The 23070-nt window shown below is 36.5% G+C and overlaps 1 protein-coding gene across 19 annotated transcripts in view; it reads left to right on the top strand.

Moving 5' to 3' along the window:
• Window positions 1–19827, top strand: part of ZPLD1 (zona pellucida like domain containing 1) — a 451025-nt gene extending 431198 nt beyond the window's left edge. For all 19 annotated transcript variants that reach the window (XM_072966120.1, XM_072966194.1, XM_072966179.1 and 16 more), the window contains 8 exons: window positions 1526–1707; window positions 3119–3191; window positions 7412–7509; window positions 8429–8509; window positions 11884–12055; window positions 13285–13393; window positions 18646–18675; window positions 19093–19827. In XM_072966120.1, coding sequence (XP_072822221.1) covers window positions 1526–1707; window positions 3119–3191; window positions 7412–7509; window positions 8429–8509; window positions 11884–12055; window positions 13285–13393; window positions 18646–18675; window positions 19093–19268 — 921 coding nt within the window. In that variant the 3' untranslated portion in view covers window positions 19269–19827. The remainder of the gene's footprint in view (window positions 1–1525; window positions 1708–3118; window positions 3192–7411; window positions 7510–8428; window positions 8510–11883; window positions 12056–13284; window positions 13394–18645; window positions 18676–19092) is intronic.
• The last annotated feature ends 3243 nt before the right edge of the window (window positions 19828–23070 follow it).

The following is a 23070-nucleotide window of genomic DNA, read 5'->3' as shown; positions in this document are numbered from 1 at the left end:
CCCTGCTTCCTTGCGGAGGGAGGGAGCCCTGTGGGGAGCAGCAGCCTTTCCCCTCCTCCCAAGTAGCCCACCGCCTCCCCTTCAAGGAGCTTTCTACTCTGGATTTCAGTCTTGCCCTGCTGCCGAGAACACAACTCGGGAGAAATGGCAGGCAAAGTAAGTGTGCGTGTCTTTTCTTTTCCTTTCCTTTTTTTTTTTTTTTAAGAATTGAATAACTCTGGTATAAAGATTGCTATATATGTATATGCGTTTTTTTTCACAGACAGAATTCGTATGTTTAGCTAGCAGTTCAGGCAGGCAATGAGTGAAGGGGAAGTTTTATTTATTTTTTATTTTTGCCTTAGGTGTCACCAGCTTTGGAGTCTGCTCCAAGGACAGTCACGTATGGGAAAAATTAAGTAGACTACTAAGACATTTGGATTAGAATCAGGATGTTTTCATTCATACTGACTCTGGCCCTTCATGAATCAGCTAGACAATTTCTGCAGCTTTGCCCACGTGCTCCTAGTTCATGTATTCTCTCAGTGGAAATTAAATGTTATACATCTCCATAATATCTGCTAAAATATTTATTGAGCATCATATTTATTTGACATGGTAGGGGAAGCTGTATTCCTCTATGGTCTAATGAAGATCAAGAACATAATTGATTACTCCTGAAATGGTGGTTCTTAAATTTTGGGAGGATTAGAGAATTCAATGAAAGCTAATCAGTCCCAGGAAAATAGATAATCTTTTTATATAAATTCTGGGAGTTCGTTATCCCTCCGAAGCCCATTGTCTTGGAAAGGGGTGAGGATCTCCATGTACCACAGAGGAAGACCCTGAGAAGATTGACCCCCACAAAATTTGTGACCTTAATTCCTTTGTTCAGAGCTTATCTCGGGGGCTCCAAGATTTTGGTGCCACTGTGCTATGCTGAAGACGCAAAGGCCAACGAGACCAAAGAGCTCTGACTGGGGATGAGGGGCCTGATGAGTCAGACCGCTCATGCACCGTGACTGCTTCCGTAGTGGAGATAGATGCTGTGGGGGAATCAGACGTTTCCAGGGAAGGTGAGATCTGGGAGGAGCAGGATATGTCATGGTGAGGTGCAGGAGGGAGGAGGCAGAAGGAGAATGCACAAAGGTCAGAGCAACAAGGGCCTTGGGAATGGAGAAGTATTCACCCACCAAGATTGGGAGCCAGGAGGTATGAAGCTAACATGGAAATAAGATCGGATTAACAGAAGTCTTATACCCATGAGCATTTTCAAATTATTTGTTATAGCCCTCTGAACATATAATCTCACCTTTCTTATTTATGAAATTTGAGTAGTCTTTGGTAAATATGAAGTTTTGTTTAGCTGAAAGACACATATTATTGCTTGTAAGTAGCATGATATGTATATAATTTCAAAACCATGCCATGTTATAGTTGAAACTGACCCTGGAAATGGTCCAGTCTAATATTTTGTTTTACATATGAAATGCCTAGATTTATATGTAGCTATTTAACCACTGAGCTTGGTCTACCCTTCTAACAGGTATCCACAATTCCTGGAGTCAGTACTTATGGAAATGCAACTTCAGTACAAATAGGAAATATTTCAGGATATATTGATACTCCAGACCCACCGACAATCATCAGCTATCTACCTGGGCTTCTTTACAAATTTAGTTGTAGTTATCCATTGGAATACCTGGTTAATAATACCCAGCTTGCCTCGTAAGTTACATTTTTATTCTTGCTTTTTCATATCGTCCTTGGTTTGAGTCATTCTTACCCTTAAGGGATTTATAAAGGTAGTGAGATTTGTTGAGAATAGCTAAACACAATCTAATGGGAACCATATTAGATCTTATCTATCTATCTACAATTGCTATTGTTATGATGCATATCAACAGCTCAGTTTTAATTTGCATCCCCCTCCCCCAATTAAAACTGACTCAGCTAGTCAGTTATCTGCCTTGGGTTCTTCCGGTTGCCTTCAGAATTGCCCAAAAACCCAAGATCCCTGAATGCTTATGCAATCCAGAAGGGCCTATCATGTTCCCAGTGTATAGAACATTCAGTCACCACATTGTTGGGTCCTGCTTGGCCTTATTCTCAGCCATCTGCTCTCACAGCTGGACTCTGCTGCCCCAGAATCTGAGCTCTCCATGCCTCCTGCTGAGGACTCACCTGCACAGGTGCTGATGGTTCCCAGGAAAGGTGGCATCACCCAGAGCCAAAGAGCATCAGACATGGGGCTGAGGTCATTGCCTTTTGTTTATAGTCATGTATTCATTCATTACTCTCAAAGCACATATTCCACGACAGGTTACCATCCACATTACAATATAATCGTATGGATTTGTCAAATATTTTTGAGAAGATGAGGTGTTGGAGTAAAAACTTTCCCTCTCCAGGTCTAGGGTTTTCTATCACAAAGGTAAAGTTATTGTTTAATCTTAGTCACAAGGGAACGTAGGGGACACATTTTGCTTCATTTAAAAAAATATTCATAGATGATTTTTAATGGCACAGTGGTGATAAAAAGCCTGGTTAAAAGCAAAATTTTGATGTGAAAAACAAAAAAAAAAGAAAGGCCTTGAGTCAGAAGGGTACAGGTGGAGAGGGAAGTAGGTCATACTCTCTCACTCTAATCCCCTCAACTTCCCCACTAAATACTTCCCTGAACTTCAGTGCATGTGGAAATTTATTCATTTATTCAATAAGTATTTATTGTACACCAACTCTGTACCATGCAATGTTCCAGCTGTGAACAAAGAAAAACGAAATCCCTGATCTCATGAAACTTCTATTGTAATGGTATTGATGAAAATATATTTGCATCAGATTCAAATTTTTTTTGGAATGATGTTTTCTGCAAAAGGTCTTATATATGTAATAAAAAATGGAAAAAAGTATTTCTTTAAAAATAAAAAAATCATAAAGAACAGTTGATCTTTGCTTGATCCCTCTTGCTTTGTGATTATCTGTTCAGTGATTTAAGCAATATGCACACTCCAGGCCTAGTTAAAAGTATGTCAGGGTTGCTCAAGAGTTTTGGTGCCTTAAATCTGACATTAAGGTATAATGGAAACCTTTAATTTAAAATCTCATCAGTGCTTTCCTTTTACACACTCTGTTCTAGGTCCTCAGCTGCTATCTCTGTGAGGGAGAACAATGGTACATTTGTCAGCACTTTGAACCTGCTCCTTTATAACGTAAGCTGATGGGTGAAGAGTGTTCTTTTCTCTCTCGCTGTTCTGAAGAGCCATTTATGCGAATGGCTTTTATATATAATCTTCCAAAAGCCACATTAATCCTGTTATACTTTGGTACCATTTATTTATCTCTACTACAATTTTCATATATCTTAGTGATAAAGGTATACTAAACACTCCATGATTTTCTAGAAATTAATAAATGATATAAATTTTACTTCATAAATGTGATTCTGCATAGTTATTCCAAGTGTCTATTTTTATGTATATTTATTCATTTGTGTGTGTATGTGTATGTGTAGCCATAGTCAGAGTCAAGATTTTGGGAATAATATATTTGTGAAAAAAGATAGAAAATACCACCATAAATGTGTTTAAAAAAAAAAAAAAAGACAGGAAAAGCCCAAATGATACTTCACTTGAAGTCATGGTACTTGGTGATGAATGTGTTAACATTTTCAATGTGAGTTTTGGCTGTTGTCAATTCTGTTACATCTGAAATAATTTGGGATGACTCCATAGTATTGTCTAAACTTGTCATGTAAATATCCACAGTGGCAGCGAAATGTGAAAAATACATGAATTTCTATTTATAAGTCTAACATTAATCCCCCAAATGATATTTTCATGTTGATTAAAAATTTTTATTCATACATTTTAAATGCCTGATTTAAATATCAATTTTTCAATCTATCAACCAACATTTTTGTAAATTATGAATCTGATTTTTACATTATTATTCATATCATCATGGCACTGAGTTATAATTCATGCAACGGATTTATAAGTCAGTGCTTTATACTTTGAATATAATGAGCTATAAATATTGTAGTAGGACATTTTCCAAAGGCATTTAAAAAAATCATGTTTATAAGTTTGTAGTCTGACACCATGGAGTTCTAAACAACAAATTAAAATGTGTTGGAATGAAGATTGCCTTTCTGTCATTTCTGAACTTTTTTCTGCAAGGAGAAGCTGCCAAGATACTTGGTTTTATGATACTCAGCAAATATGCACCAATATTCATTCCCAGTATGACCAGATATTTATTATTATTGTGAGCAATATTTTAAAATTAGAACGTTTCTGTCTGTTGATTTATATGTGTGAGCTCCCTGAGGTAGAATTGTGGTGACTGGTTTGGATTCAGTATTATTTGTTATAATTGAGTGAAACAAAAATGAGAATTCCCAATCTTAAAACAGTGAAATATATACCCCCATGACATTTACGGATACCACTGTTTTCTATAAAATTAAACTATTTTCTCACTAGAAAATTATAAAATCAAGAAGTGTGGATTTGCAGAAAGCTTTGCTGTTAAGCTCTTTTCTCTATCATTAGAAATGGTATGGTTAATCCTATTGCTAACTAGACCTGATCCTTCAAAGAGTTTCTGGAATCTTAAAGCCAAATGGAAACCTACAATTTGATGATAACCTTAAGATTTTAATTCTGTGGTAAAAAAGATAATTGCTTGATATCAAACTATAAATGAAACACCTAGTACCAAAATCCTTCTTACTTTTAACTAATTTGCAATGAAAGTATTACTAACGGTTGAATTAATAACTTAAAAGTTATTTATTAACCAGTTATTTAATAAAATTCAACCACTTCCCCCAACTAGTTTTTTTAAATTAACTATTTTTTAGATTTTTATTATTTAGTTTTAGATTTACAGAAAAATTCACCTACATGTACAGAAATTTCCTATAGTCCCCCAGTGCCTGCACATAATTTCCTCTGTTATTTACACCTTGTACTGTAGGGCATATGGCATATTTGTTACAATTGATGAACCAATATTGATATATTATTAACTAGAATCCATAGTTTATATTTAGGTTAAAGCTTCGTGTTGTATATTCTATGGGCTTTGACAAATGTATATAACATGCGTCCATCATTACTATATGTTACAGAAGAGCTTCACTGCCTCAAACTAGTTCTTTTTTCCTTAATGTGGCACTATTGTAGTATTTTGTCATCTTATAGGGCATTAAAAATCTAGTAATGTACCCTGAAAAAACTGATATACTGTAGCTAATTGATCTAAAACCACATTTATTGTTTCTTTGAAACAGTAACATTTAGCTACCCAAATGTAATTTTATTGTAGCATTTCAAATTAAATATTATTGTATAACCATTAAGGGCCATATCTTTCTATTTCAAATGCAGAATTTTTTATTTGTAGTCCTTAGCAATGATGAAAAGTTTATTATATATCTACTAGTCTTATTCTGTGGTCAGTTATTTGGAAAGGAAAAGCTGTACTCAGTTTGAATTTAGTGCAATTGTTTACTTCTGTGTGTTTGGGGATCCAGTAAATGTACTAAGGAAAATTTTACCTATAAATACAATGACTTTTATTGACCATGTGATTTCAATATATGCAGGTTATTTCAAGTTGAACTGTGATCTTATTTTTGCATAGTATAAACAGATCAGTTTTTTCCTCTGTGGAAACTAAAAGTGAGAATGACTGTTAATTTGAATTGCACCCAAATAATACTATCTTCTAAGCAGATACAGAAACAGTAAATCTGAAACTGAGTTATGGTAATGATGAATGTTTTTTAAAAGTTGAAGAAAAAATCTAAAATAAATATAATTGATTTTACGGGCAATATTGTGCTAACAAGAGTAAAGGCAGCTATACAAAATGAAATCAGAAGATTACCTTTTAGAAGAATTTTAGGAGAAAAAATTGATTTATGATTAAACCATAGCTGAGTCATATCATTTGCAAATGACTTTGTAGTATGATACTTGTTAAAAAGCAAACATTCTTCTGTACAATATTGATGCAAGCACAAAATGAAAGAGCTGTATAGTTAATGAAGTGTGGATAACTTGAAGAAGTTGGAAAAGGAAGCCAGAAAGATAAATAAAAATACCACCTATCAGAAATGGTTAGAGGAACTATTATCATTTATCACAGAAATATAGAAAATAAGTGCAGCATATAATCCCTCATTTATCTGGCTTTATTTGGGAATGAAGTGTTCCACATAAATGCAACTTTTTCAAAAGTGAAGCATCCAAACTATTATTGTTTTAATTTAAGAAATTCAATATCTGTTGTTTTCTTCCCAGCCTTCTTAAACAGAGTATGCTCTGTATTTTGCCTTGGCTTGATGACTTTGAGGTTTCATAATGAACATTAAAAACTTCCCTGTGCTACAAAATAGCAATATCCTCAGAGTTATTAAATTTGAGGGAAACAATTTGCCTCCATGCTAAATGATTTGACAGCTTACATTTTTTAGAAGACTTGTTTTTATTCTACATTTTTTCTGTTTTTCTTTATTATCAAATTAAAGCTGTCACTACTCAATTTTAATCTGCAGCTTTAGTCTCCAGCAGATTGGAGAATGATTTAAACAAGCTTTCCAGAATTGGTCTGAAATACGAGCAAAAGGTAGAAATGAAGTCACGAGACACAAGTACCCACCATGTAATGTAGTGCAGGAATCTATGGCATGCATTTTGGCAACTCAGAGAAAATACTGGTCTCTTTTTTGGCTTTCTGTTAAATATTGCCAAATTGCCAGATAAGTCACTTTGGGTCAATGAGAGATTATCAAGAATATAAAGACCTACAGCTTCAGTGCCAAAGGGCTTAAACTGAAGCAGATATGACTTAAAGAAACTGAAAATTAGCCACTAATATAATTTAAATAAATGGAATATTAATTTAAATATACTAAATATTGATAATTGAATATTAGAAAAGCATGTTAACCTCTCACTAGTAACCAGTGCATATAACTTAAATACCTTGAACATTAAGTATCATACGTGGTAAACTATGGAAACAAAAAAAATTTGCATGGAAGTGAACTTGTCACTTGGATATGGTTTAGGAACAGTTCTGCCAAGAAACTAGAGGATAAACCACGTCCTTTTTGGAGATAGTTCTGTAGGTTTATGTTGATTTGCCCCCTCTTTCTGGTAGGGGGAATTAATTAGGTTTACTTATTTATTCTTAGAGGAAGTCCTGGGCATTGAGCACAGGACCTTAATCATGCTAACCAGGTGCTCTACCACTTGAGCTATACCCTCCCCCAACTCTTTTTCATAAGACACTACACACACACACACACACACACACACACACACACACACACACACACACACACACATATATATTTAGTAAATGTGCTGTTGTAGGGAAGACAATGATGGAGTAATTGCTTATTTTTTATCATTAGGATTCAACCTACAGAGAGCAGTTAATTATCCCGAGTATAGGATTACCTTTGAAAACCAAAGTATTTGCAGCTGTACAAGCTACTAATCTGGATGGCAGGTATTTTCAAACCCTTATCTTTTGTTGATTAAAACATTTTGGCTGTGTAAAGCCCCATGAATCGTAAAGTTAGCGCATTCGTTTTTAATTTAAAAAAAATATTGTCATTACCACACCATTTTGGAATGAAAATAAATCGAAATAACAAATTACACAGATTAAGAGGTGACATACACTTTATGCCATTAATTGGAAAAGTACAATTCTTCCCATAAAGAGGGAGGGGTAGTGACTGGAAGAGGGCATGGGGAAATCTTCTGGGAGACCAGAATGTTCTGTTTTTTCATCTGAAAAATGATTAATCAGGTGCAGTTATTTTGTGAACACTTATGATTTGTACACTTTTGTAAGTGTATGTTACTCTCCGATAAAAATTTATTAAAAGACAAAAGAACTTTTCCCATAAGGATCTGAACCAAAATTACATAATACAGTCCCCAGAAATATCTTTGCAAGAAACAAAAACCATTTGAGTTTCATATGATACTTAAGAGAATCCAAAGTGATCAAAATTGAAAGGAAATCCAAAAGCTGAAGATCCATTCCTGCCCTAATTAAAACAAAATTGTAACATGTAACTGGTTTATTTTGGGCTTCTCATTTATTATTATTTAAATTTTGCAGCCTGAGAAGATTACTATACTCTAGAAATTTGGTTCTGTTTTCTCTTTTCTCTTTCTGTCTTCTTGGCATTTCTATTCTTGGATATATATGATTCTTGATGTGTGATGGCAATTTGTTGCAGACTTTTAAGAACTTTGAGTTTAGGACAACATTTTAATTACCAGTCTCGGCAAATAATTAATAAAAACTATTTACCATGGAGTAACGTGTTTGTCAATATCTACTTCCCTTGGGTTAATAACTAACCTCCAGAAAGGAGATTCTGACACTAGATTATTCTTATTTCTTTGTGCAGATGGAATGTCTTAATGGATTATTGCTATACAACCCCATCGGGGAACCCAAATGATGATATTCGATATGATCTCTTCCTTAGGTGGGTGCCTGTGTCTTATATTGATAGAAATGGCCCAGTTGCAGATAACTGAAATAGAGAAGCTAAGTCAGACAAACAAATTATACAGTACTTTTATAGGTTTTGAACTTAAAGTTTTACATTTTGAACTTTTAGTCCTCATAAAGTTGTAAGTATAACAGTGAAGAACAGTTTTCAACATGAAATACTGATATGGCTGTTGTTGAATGAGAGTTGAAAGTAAGTTTGGTCCATCAAAGATGTTTTATTCATGTTTAGGACATGGGACTATTTCACTGTCTTAGGAAAAGCATGATTAGGGTATTATTGGCAATAAGAGAAAGGCAGAGAGGGTACTATTTATCTGAAACTAGGCTGTCTCATGGTATGTCAAAAGGAGAGTAAAATTGAACCAATGGTCTAGATAATTTAGACCCCAAGATGCTTTTCTTCACTTATCAGTATTTAATATGAAAGTGTAATATAGCCTACCACTCCTTTTTCTTTTTATCAGAGCCAATAACTTCAACTTCATTCTGCAATAGACAGTGATAGAGTGAAAGTAATCTACATTTGGGGAAAGGGGACATTGATCATAAAAACATTCAATCATCCCAGTTCCCTTTCAGCATTTTTATCTGACAGGAGAACAGACTTGAGATTCGAGCAATGGCTTCTAATCATGCTTATAAAATGCAGTTGGCTCTGATCATGGCCACTTATTGACACATGATGGGAGTAATATGATGGGAAACCAAAAGAATAAGTTTTATTGGCTAGTTAAGGTTAAGAAGATATTCATAGGGTATGGTCAAACTGACATCCTTATATCCTATTGCTGGAAGTTTTATTTTGGGCAATACTTTTGGGAAAAAATGTCAGTATATATTAAAAATCTTTAGAAGACTTCATATTCTTTGATTCTATGTTTATGAATTAGGAAGCATATTCTAAAATATTTATGATTTTTTGTCAATCAGTGCCAGTTAAAATAGTATAACATGAGTACCAAATGCATGTTCAGCAGTAAGGGAATGGCTATTTTAATTATGGAGAACCAGTAAGTTGAGAGCTCACACAGGCACTATAATCACATAAAGTTATTTATAAAACAGAAAAAAAATGGTTGGTTCTATTTTATCTCTTCCCCTTCTGTCTTCTTGATATTTCTATGTTTAGAAATATGTGGTTCTTTAAAATTTAAATGGGTTAAAATATGAAGGGGAAGAATTAGCACATACAGCTATTTGTACAGTTGACCTCATGTATATACTACATGATGGAAAAGACTGTAAGGAAGCACATCAAAAGGTTCACAGGGTTGAATAATGCACAGTGGAACTGTGGATCATTCTGCTCTGACATTTCTCTTATTTTCCAGAATTTCTATAATGATTGCATATTGATAATCTGGAATCTGGTCATCAGACTTTCTGTAAGACTATGGCTTCAGCTTAGTCCTCCTTTCAGTTTTCTTCTTGGAAATTACAGTGACTGAAATGGGTAACTAAAAAAAGTCCTCCAAATACCATTTGTAGTGAAACTAGGAGGAACAGAAAACCTAGAAATCCCAAAGTATGTGTTAATGTGGATAAAAGTGGTTAAGATCAAGACAAAACAGTGCAGGGAAAAGCTTGCAGAAAGCAGTGTGGGAAGAGGTGGCAGGAGGAACAGGGAAGAAAAGTGAATGCTGAGGGGCCCCCGTGGCACAGATCCCAGAAAGCCCCAGGAAGAAGGCACACCTGCAGGAACAGAGGGGCACAAGCTAACTTAATCGAGAAAAAAGGGCTAAACAACAAACCCACAGAATGCCAAAGGAAGGGGGAGATCCACATGGAAATGAGGAGGTACGGCCCCACCAGATATTACAGGTAATAGGAGCCCTAATGCTATTAAAGGGACATGTACTATGTGAGGACAGACACATAGATAAAAATTTAGAACAGGAGAGAACGATTCAAAATGTGGAAATTTACCGTATGATAGAGTGTGATACCATACAAATCAGTGGCATTAACAGAGATGTTCTAAAACAGTGCTGGACTTTATATATAACTATATATTTTATATATAGTTATATAAAATAACTATAAGAAAAAATAGCACAGAATTTGTGCTTCACTCAATATACCATGATGAACTTTAAATAGATTATTAATTTAAAAGTAAAAACTACACTTTTAAAAGTGGTAGAAGAAAACATGCAACATAGCTTTAGAACGTTGGAGTAAGGAAAACCGTCTTCAGCCCACATGCTAGAAACCATAAAATAAAATATTGAAAAATAAATTAAATAAAAGTAAAATTTCTGTGTGCAGACACACACACTGTGAAAACTGTCCAAAGCCGAACAGAGGAAAACCATTTACAACATACATAACAAACAAGGAGCTACATTTCCTAAAAACAAAAATTTACAGGAATCAGAAGGAAATGGCCAAGAACACAATAAAAATTGGGGCAAAGAAACAATTTTCAGATAAACACAAATGGCTCTAATAAACATGAAGGGCCGCACATGTTCATTCACACTAAGTAAAAGGCAAATTAAAAGTATATGGTGATATTTTATTGTTCCTATTAAATAGGGAACAATTCAAAATTTTATGCATACACTTTGTTGATGTAACTCAGAGAGAGAGTGATTTTTTCATATGTTACTGGGGGAGTACAAAATGCAGCAATCTTTATAGAGGGCAATGTGGCAAAATCTGTTAAATGATCCTGCAGACACATATATGTATTATAAGGCTATTCATTACTACTTTGTAAAATACAAAAGAGTCAAAACAATTCAAATATACATAAATAGGACCCTGGCCAAATAAATTCTGACACATGTGCATGATGAAGTAATATACAACTGTGGAAAAAAACTAAGGAGGCTCTCTAAATTTTGATTAGGAAAAATTTCTAAGCTAGATTGCTAAATTTAAAAAGGCATGGTAGCCTTTGTCAGCACAAGAAGGGGGAACATTGAGAATATTACTTCTGCTTCTATTTGCATATGTCCTATGGAGATGCAGTGACGTGTTAGATCACTTGGGTTTGCATGTGGACGTGGAATAGCATGCACAAGAGCAAAATGAGGCTAAAGACTTTTTACTGTATATATTTTATACTGTTTGAGTTTTTGAACTGTGTGAAAGTATAATTCCTCTAAAATTTGACAGTAATCTTTAATCAGAAACTGATCTGTTTAAATTTTATGATCGAGGTCACCCTTGTCACAACTGTCGAGTTGGCTTATTCTCTTATTAAATATCTGTTACACAGCATAATTTTGTTAACTCTTAATGTAATGGAGTACTATTAGTATTGCAGAATTAACTTACAAGTCATGGTGGGTTGGTACTTCCCAGTAATATCCTGTTATCATATTCCCTAAAATGTAGCTGTGACAAAGATCCTCAGACCACCGTCATTGAAAATGGTAGAAGCCAACGGGGCCGCTTTTCCTTTGAAGTGTTCCGATTTGTGAAACACAAGAATCAGAAGATGTCCACCGTCTTCCTGCACTGCGCGACGAAGCTCTGCAGGGCGGATGACTGCCCCTTCCTTATGCCAGTATGTTTTTAGCAACTTTATTCTGAGCTGTTGAACTGATCCAAGCTGGAAGGTTATCAAGGGTTAGGAACTAATTTCTCCATAGAAAGTGAGTACGCAGCAGTCCAAACAGCTGAAGGATTTTTTTTTCATTCATCCGGTAAAGATTTATTGAGTGCCTACTTTGTGCTAGGCATTATCCTGGGAATACAGAGACCTGTGCATGAGTTTTGAATTCACTTGGCTTATCCCTTTGGAGAATGAGATGGTCATGGAAGAAAGTAAGACAAAAATGTTACGGTGCAAAGGCAGACGTATACGTGGGTTGTGGTAAGCGGCACTATTCTTTGTGGTCAGAGAGATGAAGCAGGAGAGGCTGGGAGGCATGGTGGAAGGGATGCAACTCAAGTGGTGACTCTGAAAACAGATGAACCCCAAAGGGCAAAATCAAGTGTGAGAGACACTCCATGCCAAAGGATGCTCAAAGTCACAGACACATGACAAAGAGCAACCAGGGGCTTCTAGTCCTTGAGCAGGGGTACGGAGCGGAGCAGAGGACGATGAGAAAACCTGGGATGGGGGCAGGGCCAGCACTGGAAAGTTAGATTAGGAATTAACCTCGGATTAAAAGTTAAAAGCTGTGAAAAGTGTGGATCTGGACTCTGTACTGCCACCACTAAAATATAGATAAATTTACTAGTAAAAAAAAAAAATTCTATTTCTGACAAGCCCCTTAGGGTTCCATTAGTATTCACCTGAGAAAAATGCAGTCATGTTTTTTGATTTGAAATAGCTTTAATGTGTTTATAATTATACTCAAATTCATGCATTTCTTCACAATCATTGATTGCTTTAGTCCTAACTAGAAACATCACACGGGGTTAAATGGAGAGTCCACATTTCCTTGGCTCTGTTCTGACCAACATTTCAGGGAAAGATTTATTAAAGGCTTGAGAGAAATAAAAGTAGAAAAGTTTGATAAACACAGCTCTTTTTCAGGAGGGCCATTGAGCCATGTAAATTAATGAGGCAATGCACAATTACAACAGGAAGAAATAAGAAATGTGGCCCCAGCCAGGATAAGAAACACTGCAACAGTTATATGCAAAGTAGTTAAAATAAATGCACAGAAGTAAATGAATAAAATTAAACATTTGGTATCTCTTCCAAAAGAATCTGCATTCCAAATGGCCATAAAGAAACAATTGTGTGCTGGTGTGGAATTTCATTTATTTTCATTAACTCCTTAGATTTGTGGCCACAGAGAAAGGCGAGATACAGGGAGGAGGACCACTTGGAGCCCCCAGAGTACTTCCGGCAACGCTGTCCTCTCTGCCGGTCCCATCATTACTCGGAGCGGTAAGAGTACTGCTCCTTTCCCGAGTGGTAACAGTGTTCCAGCATGGCTTGTTAGTTGTCTTCTAAGGAGAACTCAAAGTGGTTCCTAAAGAGTATTAATTAACTATGAAACGAGGTAAACTGCTAGACAACTTTAATTTCACAATAGTTTTCTGTTTACTCAACTTACACATGACGGGCAATATTATCTTCGTCACTTTTCCCTTTACACACACACACACAAACACGCACGCACATATGTATACACCACTGGACATGTTATATTTTCCCATCCGGATCCACTCTGCCCTTCCCTGGCCCCCTCTCCGACCTTGAAGACTGGCCCATGTGAACAGCATCCCCTGGCTGCCCGGGCTGAGTAGTTTCTGGCTGCACTTGGCCAATAGGTGGCGCTGTCCGAGGATGAGTGTGAAGTCCATGCAGCTCTTGCCAGACAAGTCTCCCCATACTACTACTGAAAGTTCTGGAAACCTTCCCCAATCCCATAACTTGACTCTCTTGTGAATTCCCTCCATCTTTATAAGTAGTCCTATTAAACCTCCTAAAATTGCCTGTTTGGATACCATTTGCGATATCCCCACCAGTGCGCTCATTTGTGCTCATCAATCTAATGGACACACCTGTTCATACACATGTATTGTCATGTGTACATTTGTGCATGCATTGTCACACACACTCTCCAAATGGGATATTGCTTAATGAGCATAAACCCAGAGACATACAGAATCAGCTGAATAAAACAGACATGCCTTATAAACAACACATACAGAAGTCTGAAAAACTGGTTCCGGTTCCAGCTTTTGTCCTAACAAGATATAGGACTTGGGAGTTCACTTCTCTAGGCAAAAGTTTCTTCGTTTTAAAAATAAAGGTTTATAAAAGTAGCCTTTGATACTCTTTCTAACTCTATAGTTCTAAAGTTGTCTTGAAAAACACAGCAGAATTCTGATTTGGATTATACGCTAATAATTTTTTCTCTATTTTATATTAGCCACTAGGCTATCATTATGTTTCAGTTAGATTATCTTTACCTTTTCTTCCACACCTCCTGTCCCACAATGAAAAGAAAGTTTTACCTGAAATAGGTAATTAAGCAAAAAGTCATTTGGGTCTGAAATCCAGACAATTGCTTTAATTATTCATTCATTAGTGTTTGTGTAGACATATTATTATTTTAAAAATAGGCCCTTTAAAATGCAGAAGTTTATTAAATATGAAATTTCAAACTTAGCCCATGCTCCCTGAGGGTCTGGTATGTTTTGAATGGTTTGAAAATGACTGGTGTGTGGCTTGTCAAAGGCTCAATTCTTATCTCTATCAAGCTGTCAGAAATAGCTCATAGAATTACACTGCATGGAAACTCAGCTCTTGTTGCCAATAATTAGGAATACTTTGGGGTAGGCCCAATAAAAGAAAATAATCCTTATTTCTGTGGAGCATATCTGGAGTCAGTTTGCTGTAAGAAAACAATGTTGAAAGTGACAACTCTCCATGTTGAGTAGATGACTTTTCCTCCTTATTAACTTCCTTGCTTGAACCAAATCAAATTTAAATATTACAAATTGTAAATAATTTGCTAGTGTATGATAATTTTATAACTGACTCAAAATTATTAAGATCTCCAAATCCCAGTAAAGATGGCCAAGTACAAGTTTCTAATCCTACCATAACTAACCAGCCATCCGAAGTTTCCACCCACAGCACATCTAGTCATCCAAAATATCTATGCTCAAAACTCAAAGAGCTAATAGTGCCTTTGATAACAATGCCTCTGATGTCATGCCTCGATTTCTTCCTTTCCAATTTCCACCTGTTTCCACCTTGAAGATGACATTTATTTCCCAGTGCACTAGGGTTATCTGTCACCTTGGTCTCTCCACCAGCAAAGCCTCCGAAGAATCATGTTTAAACCTTCCAGTTCCCCTTGATTGCTCTCTCACTCTCTGTGAGTTTATTTCTGGTAATGTTCATAAATAGCAGTAGGATGGTCCTTATTTTTGGATATCATGGTGGCCTCACCACCTAGAGGACCATATGTGGAAATATTTACATTATAATACTATAATAATCCATGCAAAAACACTTATTTTAAATTCCGTATAAACGTAACTCAGGAATCAAGCTCTATCCATCCACAGGCAAGTTCTATGCAAACTTAATGTCCAGCTTAATGACCAGGGCTCCCTTCTTCACTTCACCTTTACCTTAGTTCCGCTAAAATTTATCTCTGCCGATCCTGAGGCCGATTTTCATAGACAAGTCCAATTTCAAGCTTAATTTGCTCTCTCAAAGCTCTCTGATACTTAGAATTTTTGCTCTGTTTGCTCATTGAACCACTCCTTCCACTAGACGTCTGGCTTAGGTCAATTTTAATAAATTGTTAAGCCTCAGAACTTCTGTTTTGCTTTGTTTTACTTTAATGAAATCAAATACTTACTATTTTTCCCCCCAATATTGTTAATCTTTTTGTTAGTTGATTTAGGACAATATTCACGTCCTCAAAATTCAAAATCCTCAAAATTCATGAGGTGTTCTTTTTAAGCTCTGAAATGCTAAAACTATTTGGTAGGGAAATGCTTATCGTTGGGTACAATTCTGGAAATTTAAAGGTACAGTCACTGGATAACAGTAGTACATAATTTTTTTTAACATAAATTTCTACTCTTATCCAACTGAGTTTTATGGGTAGCTAATAATTCATTCTAGCATGTTTATTTAGCCCCTGCATGGGACAGACACTTTGCTAGGAACTAGAGATACAGTAGAGAACAGGTCACGATCTTTGCCCTCTGGGGTCAGCATTCAAAGATGAAGATAGACTATTAACGGACATAACACAGTGGAGAGTAAAAAGTTCCAAGGCTCTCAACTTGAAATATGTGGTTCATCTTACTGCACAGTTAACTGAAGATTTAAAAAATAGTTTTCTTGTGCTATGAAAGGAAAAATATTCATTCTGCATTTATCTTTGCACTGATGTTCACTTTTCCCGTTTATTTCAGCTGCTTGTAAGAGAGAAAAGCAGAGAATGGCAGTTTATCTGCCACTTTTGGTTTTCAAACTGCCGTGGTGTTGCTGCTATCACTTGCCTCCTGTGGGTCCTCGGCTAGCTATGTGTTTTGTTGAAGAGCTCACCAAATTTAGAATTCTAGTCTGTTTGAATTCCAGAGGTTTCTTTCAGTGTATATGTATATAAGACTAGCTTGGTTTGAGAGAAAAACAGAAGTGTGTGGTGATAGAAAGCTCCTCGAAAATGTCTAGCTCGCCTTTCTAGACAGCACTTTGATTTTCTTTTAATTGCAGTGATCCTAAAACTACAGGATACCAAACGCAGCAGATAACAGATAGAGTTGTTCTTGCTACCCTTACTCACTATCAAATACAGTTTCAAACAATATCCAAACATGATACACGCTGATTTCAGCCACCTGCCAAAGATAGGATGCTTTCAGTTTGTCAGAGCCCTGGAACCTGGAGCAGGTGTGGCTCATTTGGCATTTTGTCCCCACATGGAGATTTTGTCCACAGCCAAGTCCTCGTGGGTGACACCTGGGATGGTGTTCTTACAGAAGTGCTGGTGGTAACGTAAGAAAGGAGGGGATATTCTGACTTCTTTTATTAACCTGAAATTGCAGAAAATGGTGGGGGCATCCATTATAGAACTTTTGCCTAATTTGGGACACATAAGAGGAAGCTTTCTATTCTTTAACATAAACCTTTTTTAAAGCAAATAAATGTGATTTCTAAACAAGGACTAACTTTTTAAAAGGAGTTTTAGAGCATTATATATTCTCCTCCATGTTCCAGTGAGGCACCTCGTCTTGGGAAAGGGGCACACAGATCTTTTAGATGAATTAGTCACAGTTGCGCATCCCATCTATTTCCATGAGAAAAAACTGTCCTTATAGGGTGATGTTGGTTGGAGGTTAGGATTTTCTCAAGGATGCCCTATAATGAAAATTTGTATTTTTTTTTCTTTTTGTCCTACAGCAGTGTACTGCACCATTCTAAATAATCCTATGAATAAGTGCTCGATGTATTTTGGACATTGTACTTCAGGATCAAACAGCAGAACCGTCATTTCTGCCAAGACTCATGTCTGAAAAGAAATGGCATCAGATGTTTTTATAAATATCTCACCAGCTTCTCCCATCAGTTGTTTCAAATACTAATCCTGATGTTATGTAGTTTGAGATATTCATCTCTTACACTAAAAATATTTCCCATACTTTTATAGTTTATATTATTTTAGAAAAAGGACTCTGAAGCTGAGCTTTTATTTAAGCATATGTTTGCTTTGTCACAGTGGCTGTGACAGATGGAAGTTTCTTCATCTGCAAAATGGGGGTAGCAGTAATAGCTAAACCATATGGCAGTCATGAGAATTAAATGTGATAACATATGAGATAGGACTTTGTAAACAGTACGGCATTACACACATTAATTGTAATAATATTTATACTCTAGAATCAGTCAACTGCCCACATTTTATGGTTCAAATAACAAACACAGACACATATACACCCATGTTTTTAAACGCAAATATAAAACCTACTCTTTGTACAAGCTCAAGGGTTAATTGCTGTATGATTACAAAATGGGTAACAAAAATTGGGAAACCAAGTGAATGTGTTCGTTGCGTCTATTGTGTTTGCCAGGGAAAAATGAAAAATCAACAGCTTCAGTCCTTAACAGATGCAAATAAAACCACAATTCAATCTCAGGAGTCATGTTTTCCTTTCATTTAGTCATTAAGTGTGAATTTATCCTCTTGGAACTTAAAATGATGTTTTTGCAGATTATGATGGGCAAATTGACAATACTTAAAATAGAGTGGCACTAAATAATGAATATTTCTCTGTAACAGAATAACAAATGACAGGTTATAGGGCTCTAAAAAATGTAATAGCTGTTCACAGTTCCTGCCCCCACTAACCTGACTGGAGAGAGAATGATGAAGCGAAGTTGGCAGGAAAGAATACAGCACAGCGCATTTTGTGATTGTATTTGTGTGCCCAGGGCAGTGGCAGGGCGTGGGCTTGGGGGAGCGGACAGAAGATAAAATCTCAGACACGTGAAACAGGAAATGGGAAAGCAGATGGTTTAGGGGGATTTTCATTATTATTTTCCCCAGGAAGCTTGTGCGTGAAGGTGAGGGGACATCTAGATAAAGAGTAATTACAGAATTATAACAAACGTAGGTGAGTATCTGGAGTCACAATGCTTTTCTTTTCCTTTTTTTCCCCCTCCAGATGAGACTCCAACCAACAATTCACAGCTTGGTAAGATAACTAACATATATTGAAAATGAAAGTAAAATTTTAAAAAAATGTTAAGTATTTTTTGGTGATCAGTTACAAAGCTGTAGTCAACTACATGTAATGAGCCCTGGTTTTACAAGTTTGTTATATTGTAAATCACAGTTTACTGAGGATTTCTGAGCTCATATGCAACCTGTTGGTCAATTTTTATAGCATTTTATAGATGATTTTTTTTGTCTGCCCAGGGAATACCAGGCCTCTAATATATACAATCCTTTGGTATTGAATTGAATTATAATCAAATAAACTATAGCACAATCCAGTCTCATGCTGTTATTCTGCAACATACTGATGTAAGATGCTTTGCAGATGTAAGTTGGGATAAGATGAGATCAATCTGATATTGGACCTTCCACTGTGTGTGATTATTACTTGCAGGTTCTCCAAACGAACCTTCTTTCCAGCTGAACGCCGTCACCAGTGCACTGATATCAGGGATGGTCATTCTGGGAGTCACGAGCTTTACCCTTCTCCTGTGCTCACTGGCCCTTCTACACAGGAAGGCACCCACCAGCTTGGTGCTGAATGGCACACGAAACCCAGTCTTTGACTGACTGTAACAGGCTCTCGGGAGGCGTCACTGGCCGTACCGTGTGTAACTGCAGTCAGTGTTCTATCTGAATTGAATGCCAGCCAGCATTTGGTATTTGTAGGTTTGAGAGATTTCACAGTGTAGCTTGTCAGCATGACGTTAGTGAGAGAATTGTGATAATATTGCTCTTGTCACTTATGTTTGTGGTCAGCCCTATTTGTGTGTCACCAGTGGGTATACTGACAATAAGCAAACACCATTCAGGACTTAGTTCTTAGTCATCATTTCACTTTATTTCAATTTTCTTTTGATTAATGGTTTTATAGACAAAAGATAGGCATAGAAAAAAAAGAATTTGTTGCATTTTATCCCTAAGCATTAAAACCTGTTGTGATGGCATTTAGATTTGCATTTGTTGTCCTGAAATGAAAGTTGCTTCTTGTTTTATTCCAGATAATTGCAGCTTGGGGATATGTTTTAATTGGACTGGCCAATTTAGACACCCGAGATTTAATTTCTCATTCTATGACCTCCTATGTTTTTGGCTGATTTCCATGGCTGATGACATTCCTTTAAAAAAAGAAGAAGAAGAAGGAGAAGAAGGAGGAGGAGGAGGAGGAGGAGGAGGAGGAGGAGGAGGAGGAAGAAGAAGGAAGAAGAAGAAGGAAGAAGAAGAAGGAAGAAGAAGAAGGAAGAAGAAGAAGGAAGAAGAAGAAAGAAGAAGAAGAAGAAAAACCTCTTAAAATGTATCTTAACCTGGGGAAAGCATCCATTTGTGTGGCAAACAGTAAAAATAGTCGTTAACTTCCAAAGGATACTAAGTGACCCTAGATCATTATTCATTTGCTCCAAACAGCTGTGATCCGTTTTCTCCTTCTGGTTCAAGTGGAACATCAGCACACGTTCACTCTGCTCCTGGGTAAACTGCACCAGCTGCCATTGCAGCTGCGCTCCTGGCAGTGCAGCAACTGCCAAGACGATTCTTAATTCAGTAACCGTTACCTGGGAAAGCAGACAGCAGTCGTGGGAAGAGGCCGTTGGCCCCACACACAAGCACGGCATTCCTGTTTGGTTTTTAACAACCTAGGTTCCTTTTTTCTTTTTTTCCTTTTTTTCTCCTAGAACAAAAGGAAACAGGTTAAAAATGTGCTTTGCAGAGCTTTGTTTGCATCTCTACAAAAAGAAAAGGTTCCCTTTCTTACAAATTTCTGATGCAGGTAAGACATACGGTCTGGAGGAAGCCTACCTTTTAAGGTGTCTTCTTGAAGGTGTCATGATTGCCATGGAATAAACAGTATTTTCCTCTAGCAGTAAACTGCAAAAAGCAGTTTATCTTTTACCCGTTTTTCAAAAAGTTTCAAAAGCCAAGTTTTAAGCCTATATTCTTACCAAGAAACACTCTTTCCTTTGTTCAATCTAGCCTTTGTGCAACTGAACAAATAAAAGGATTCAGTGACAAACACCAGAACCCAGGATGCACAGCTACTTAAAGTGCCATTTTTCACATAAACATTGCTATAGAGATGAATTTCCGTTTAACATTTGTGACGCATTGTTCAGGACTTAATTATACTGAACTACATGCAGATCACTATGCAATTTTAGATTTGTTTCAAATGAAGTGCCTGTGCTCTGAAGTTAATAATTAAATCAACCGTCAAATCAAAAAACACCTTTTCTCCAATTTGCCCGACTAGTTCAGAAGAAAATATTTGTATTGCAATAATCAGCTGTATAGTTGCCTCAACTTTCTCTTTCAAGGTGTAGACACAGCCAAAGGGAAATGGCATCTGGAAAGTCTCTAGTTAATTTATTCAATGTAACAAGGTCTAACACTTAAAAAGCAAATCTCCTCTTCCTCATGTTGCTTCAGAATAACTTTGAAATGACCATTCTGAACTTTATCTGTGTTAGCAAATTTATTTACTAATTTAAAGGGGAAGATCCTACAGGAAAAAAAAATGGACCATGCCACTTATGTGACCCTCTGTATACATGGATAGTATTGAAATATCCTGGTAAATCTATTTCAGATACTTTAAGTGAATTGCCATTGATCCGAGGATTAAATCCTGTGAATATGACACTATATCACTGAAACTGGTTTGTCAGTATGATTTTTGTGCTTTGGGGATAATTACTGTTTCAGCTGTTAACCTGTTAAATTCTATACACCATTTTATAAAACTAAATAATGGACGTATCATTTTGCAAGCAACTTAAATCTCATTTTTTTTGCTACCCTTTCATCATAAATGGGAGATCCACAGCTCTAGTGAGATGAGCCAGGTTTGCTTTATATAGCTTTGTTCTTACAGACCTGCAGTTATAGGTAGTATTGAGTTATAGTGTGAAATTATTACACAATTATTATAGTGTGAAAAAAAACCTTACAAAATATGTGCAAATGTTCCTTCAGTTTTAATACCTCAAGCTGTTTTTTTTTTTTTTTTTGCACTTCAGGGGTAAGGTCTGATGACATGTAAACAATGATTGTTTAATAAAATAATTGTAAATGAATATCTTTAAAACAGTGGCCTTTTCTTTTTTTTTTTTTTGGTTTTTTTTTGTCTTTAAGATAGTTCTCCATCCTCCTCTCAACATTCTTGTCAGCTGTGGAAAATGTGAGGCAGTGAACTTCTTGAAGTGAGAAAAGAGCAGGAGAACAAGCAGGTGGGAGATACTTGTTTGTGAACACTCATGAGGCATAGGGTGAAGACGTCTCAGAGCACCTGGCAGGAGAGAATTGTCCCAGGATGGGGAGGCTTCTTCCTGACAGCGGGGGCTATGAGGCTAGCAAACATTTGCTTTCATTTTATATTTATAAGAAAAATAGCAAGCTGACCATAGATCAATTGCTTTTGCAAGTAAGATTCCTCAATTATTTATAAGTGGGGAGACATTTAATACAAAACAATCCAAATTTGTAATTTAGAAAAAAATATACTTGGGTTGTAAATGAAGCAAACACCAGGGTTAGCTGGTATATTAGCCTGGGTTCTCCAGAGAAAAAGAACTAATAGGATGTATGTATATACAGAGATTTATTTTAAGGAATTGGTTCACATGATTATGGAGGTGACAAGTCCCAAGATCCACAGTGGACAAGCCGGAGACCCAAGAGAGCTGGTGATGTATGTCCAGTCTGAAAGCCAGCAGGCTCAAGACCCCAGGAAGAGCTCTCGTTTCAGTTCTAGTCCAGAGGAAGGAATAAATTGGTGTCCTGGTTAGAAAGGCAGTCAGGTGGGAGTAATTCCCTCTTAGTTACAGGAAGGTTAGCCTTTTTTGTTCTATTCAGACTTTCAGCTGATTTGGTCCACTCACATTAGGGAGGGCAATCTGCTTTACTCATTCATTCAAATATTAGGTCTCATCCAGAAACATCCTACAGGCACACCCAGAGTAATATCTGACCAAATGTCTGGGCCATCCTTGGCCCCAGTTAAGTTGACACAAAATGAACCATCACAACTGGCAGATTTGTAAACACACTATCAATATGTATCACGCTGCTAACATACTGAAACATAAAGGGAATTAATAATAAACGTATTACAAAACGTAACAGTTTCCACATGAAATGATTTTGAAATATTTAATGTCTGGAGGCAGGGCTTGTGGTCAGAGTCCTCTTTTATAGTAGTTAAAAGGATGGATCAAATAGAAAAAAGACAGGGCCATGGTGAGTAGTGTGTTCCAAAATTGCCCTGCATTAGCCCACATTATCAGGAGAAACAGGGCAGAAGGAATCCTAGCATCAAAGTCCTGGTTCGACCTATGTCCTGCAGCATTGGTGCTGAGGGTGCTGGTAGCCACGACGTGGA

The sequence above is a fragment of the Vicugna pacos genome, chromosome 1 (assembly GCF_048564905.1).
Source record: "Vicugna pacos chromosome 1, VicPac4, whole genome shotgun sequence".
NCBI lineage: Eukaryota > Metazoa > Chordata > Mammalia > Artiodactyla > Camelidae > Vicugna > Vicugna pacos.
Note: the sequence above shows the minus strand (reverse complement) of the source record. Positions and strands in the feature narration are given on the sequence as shown.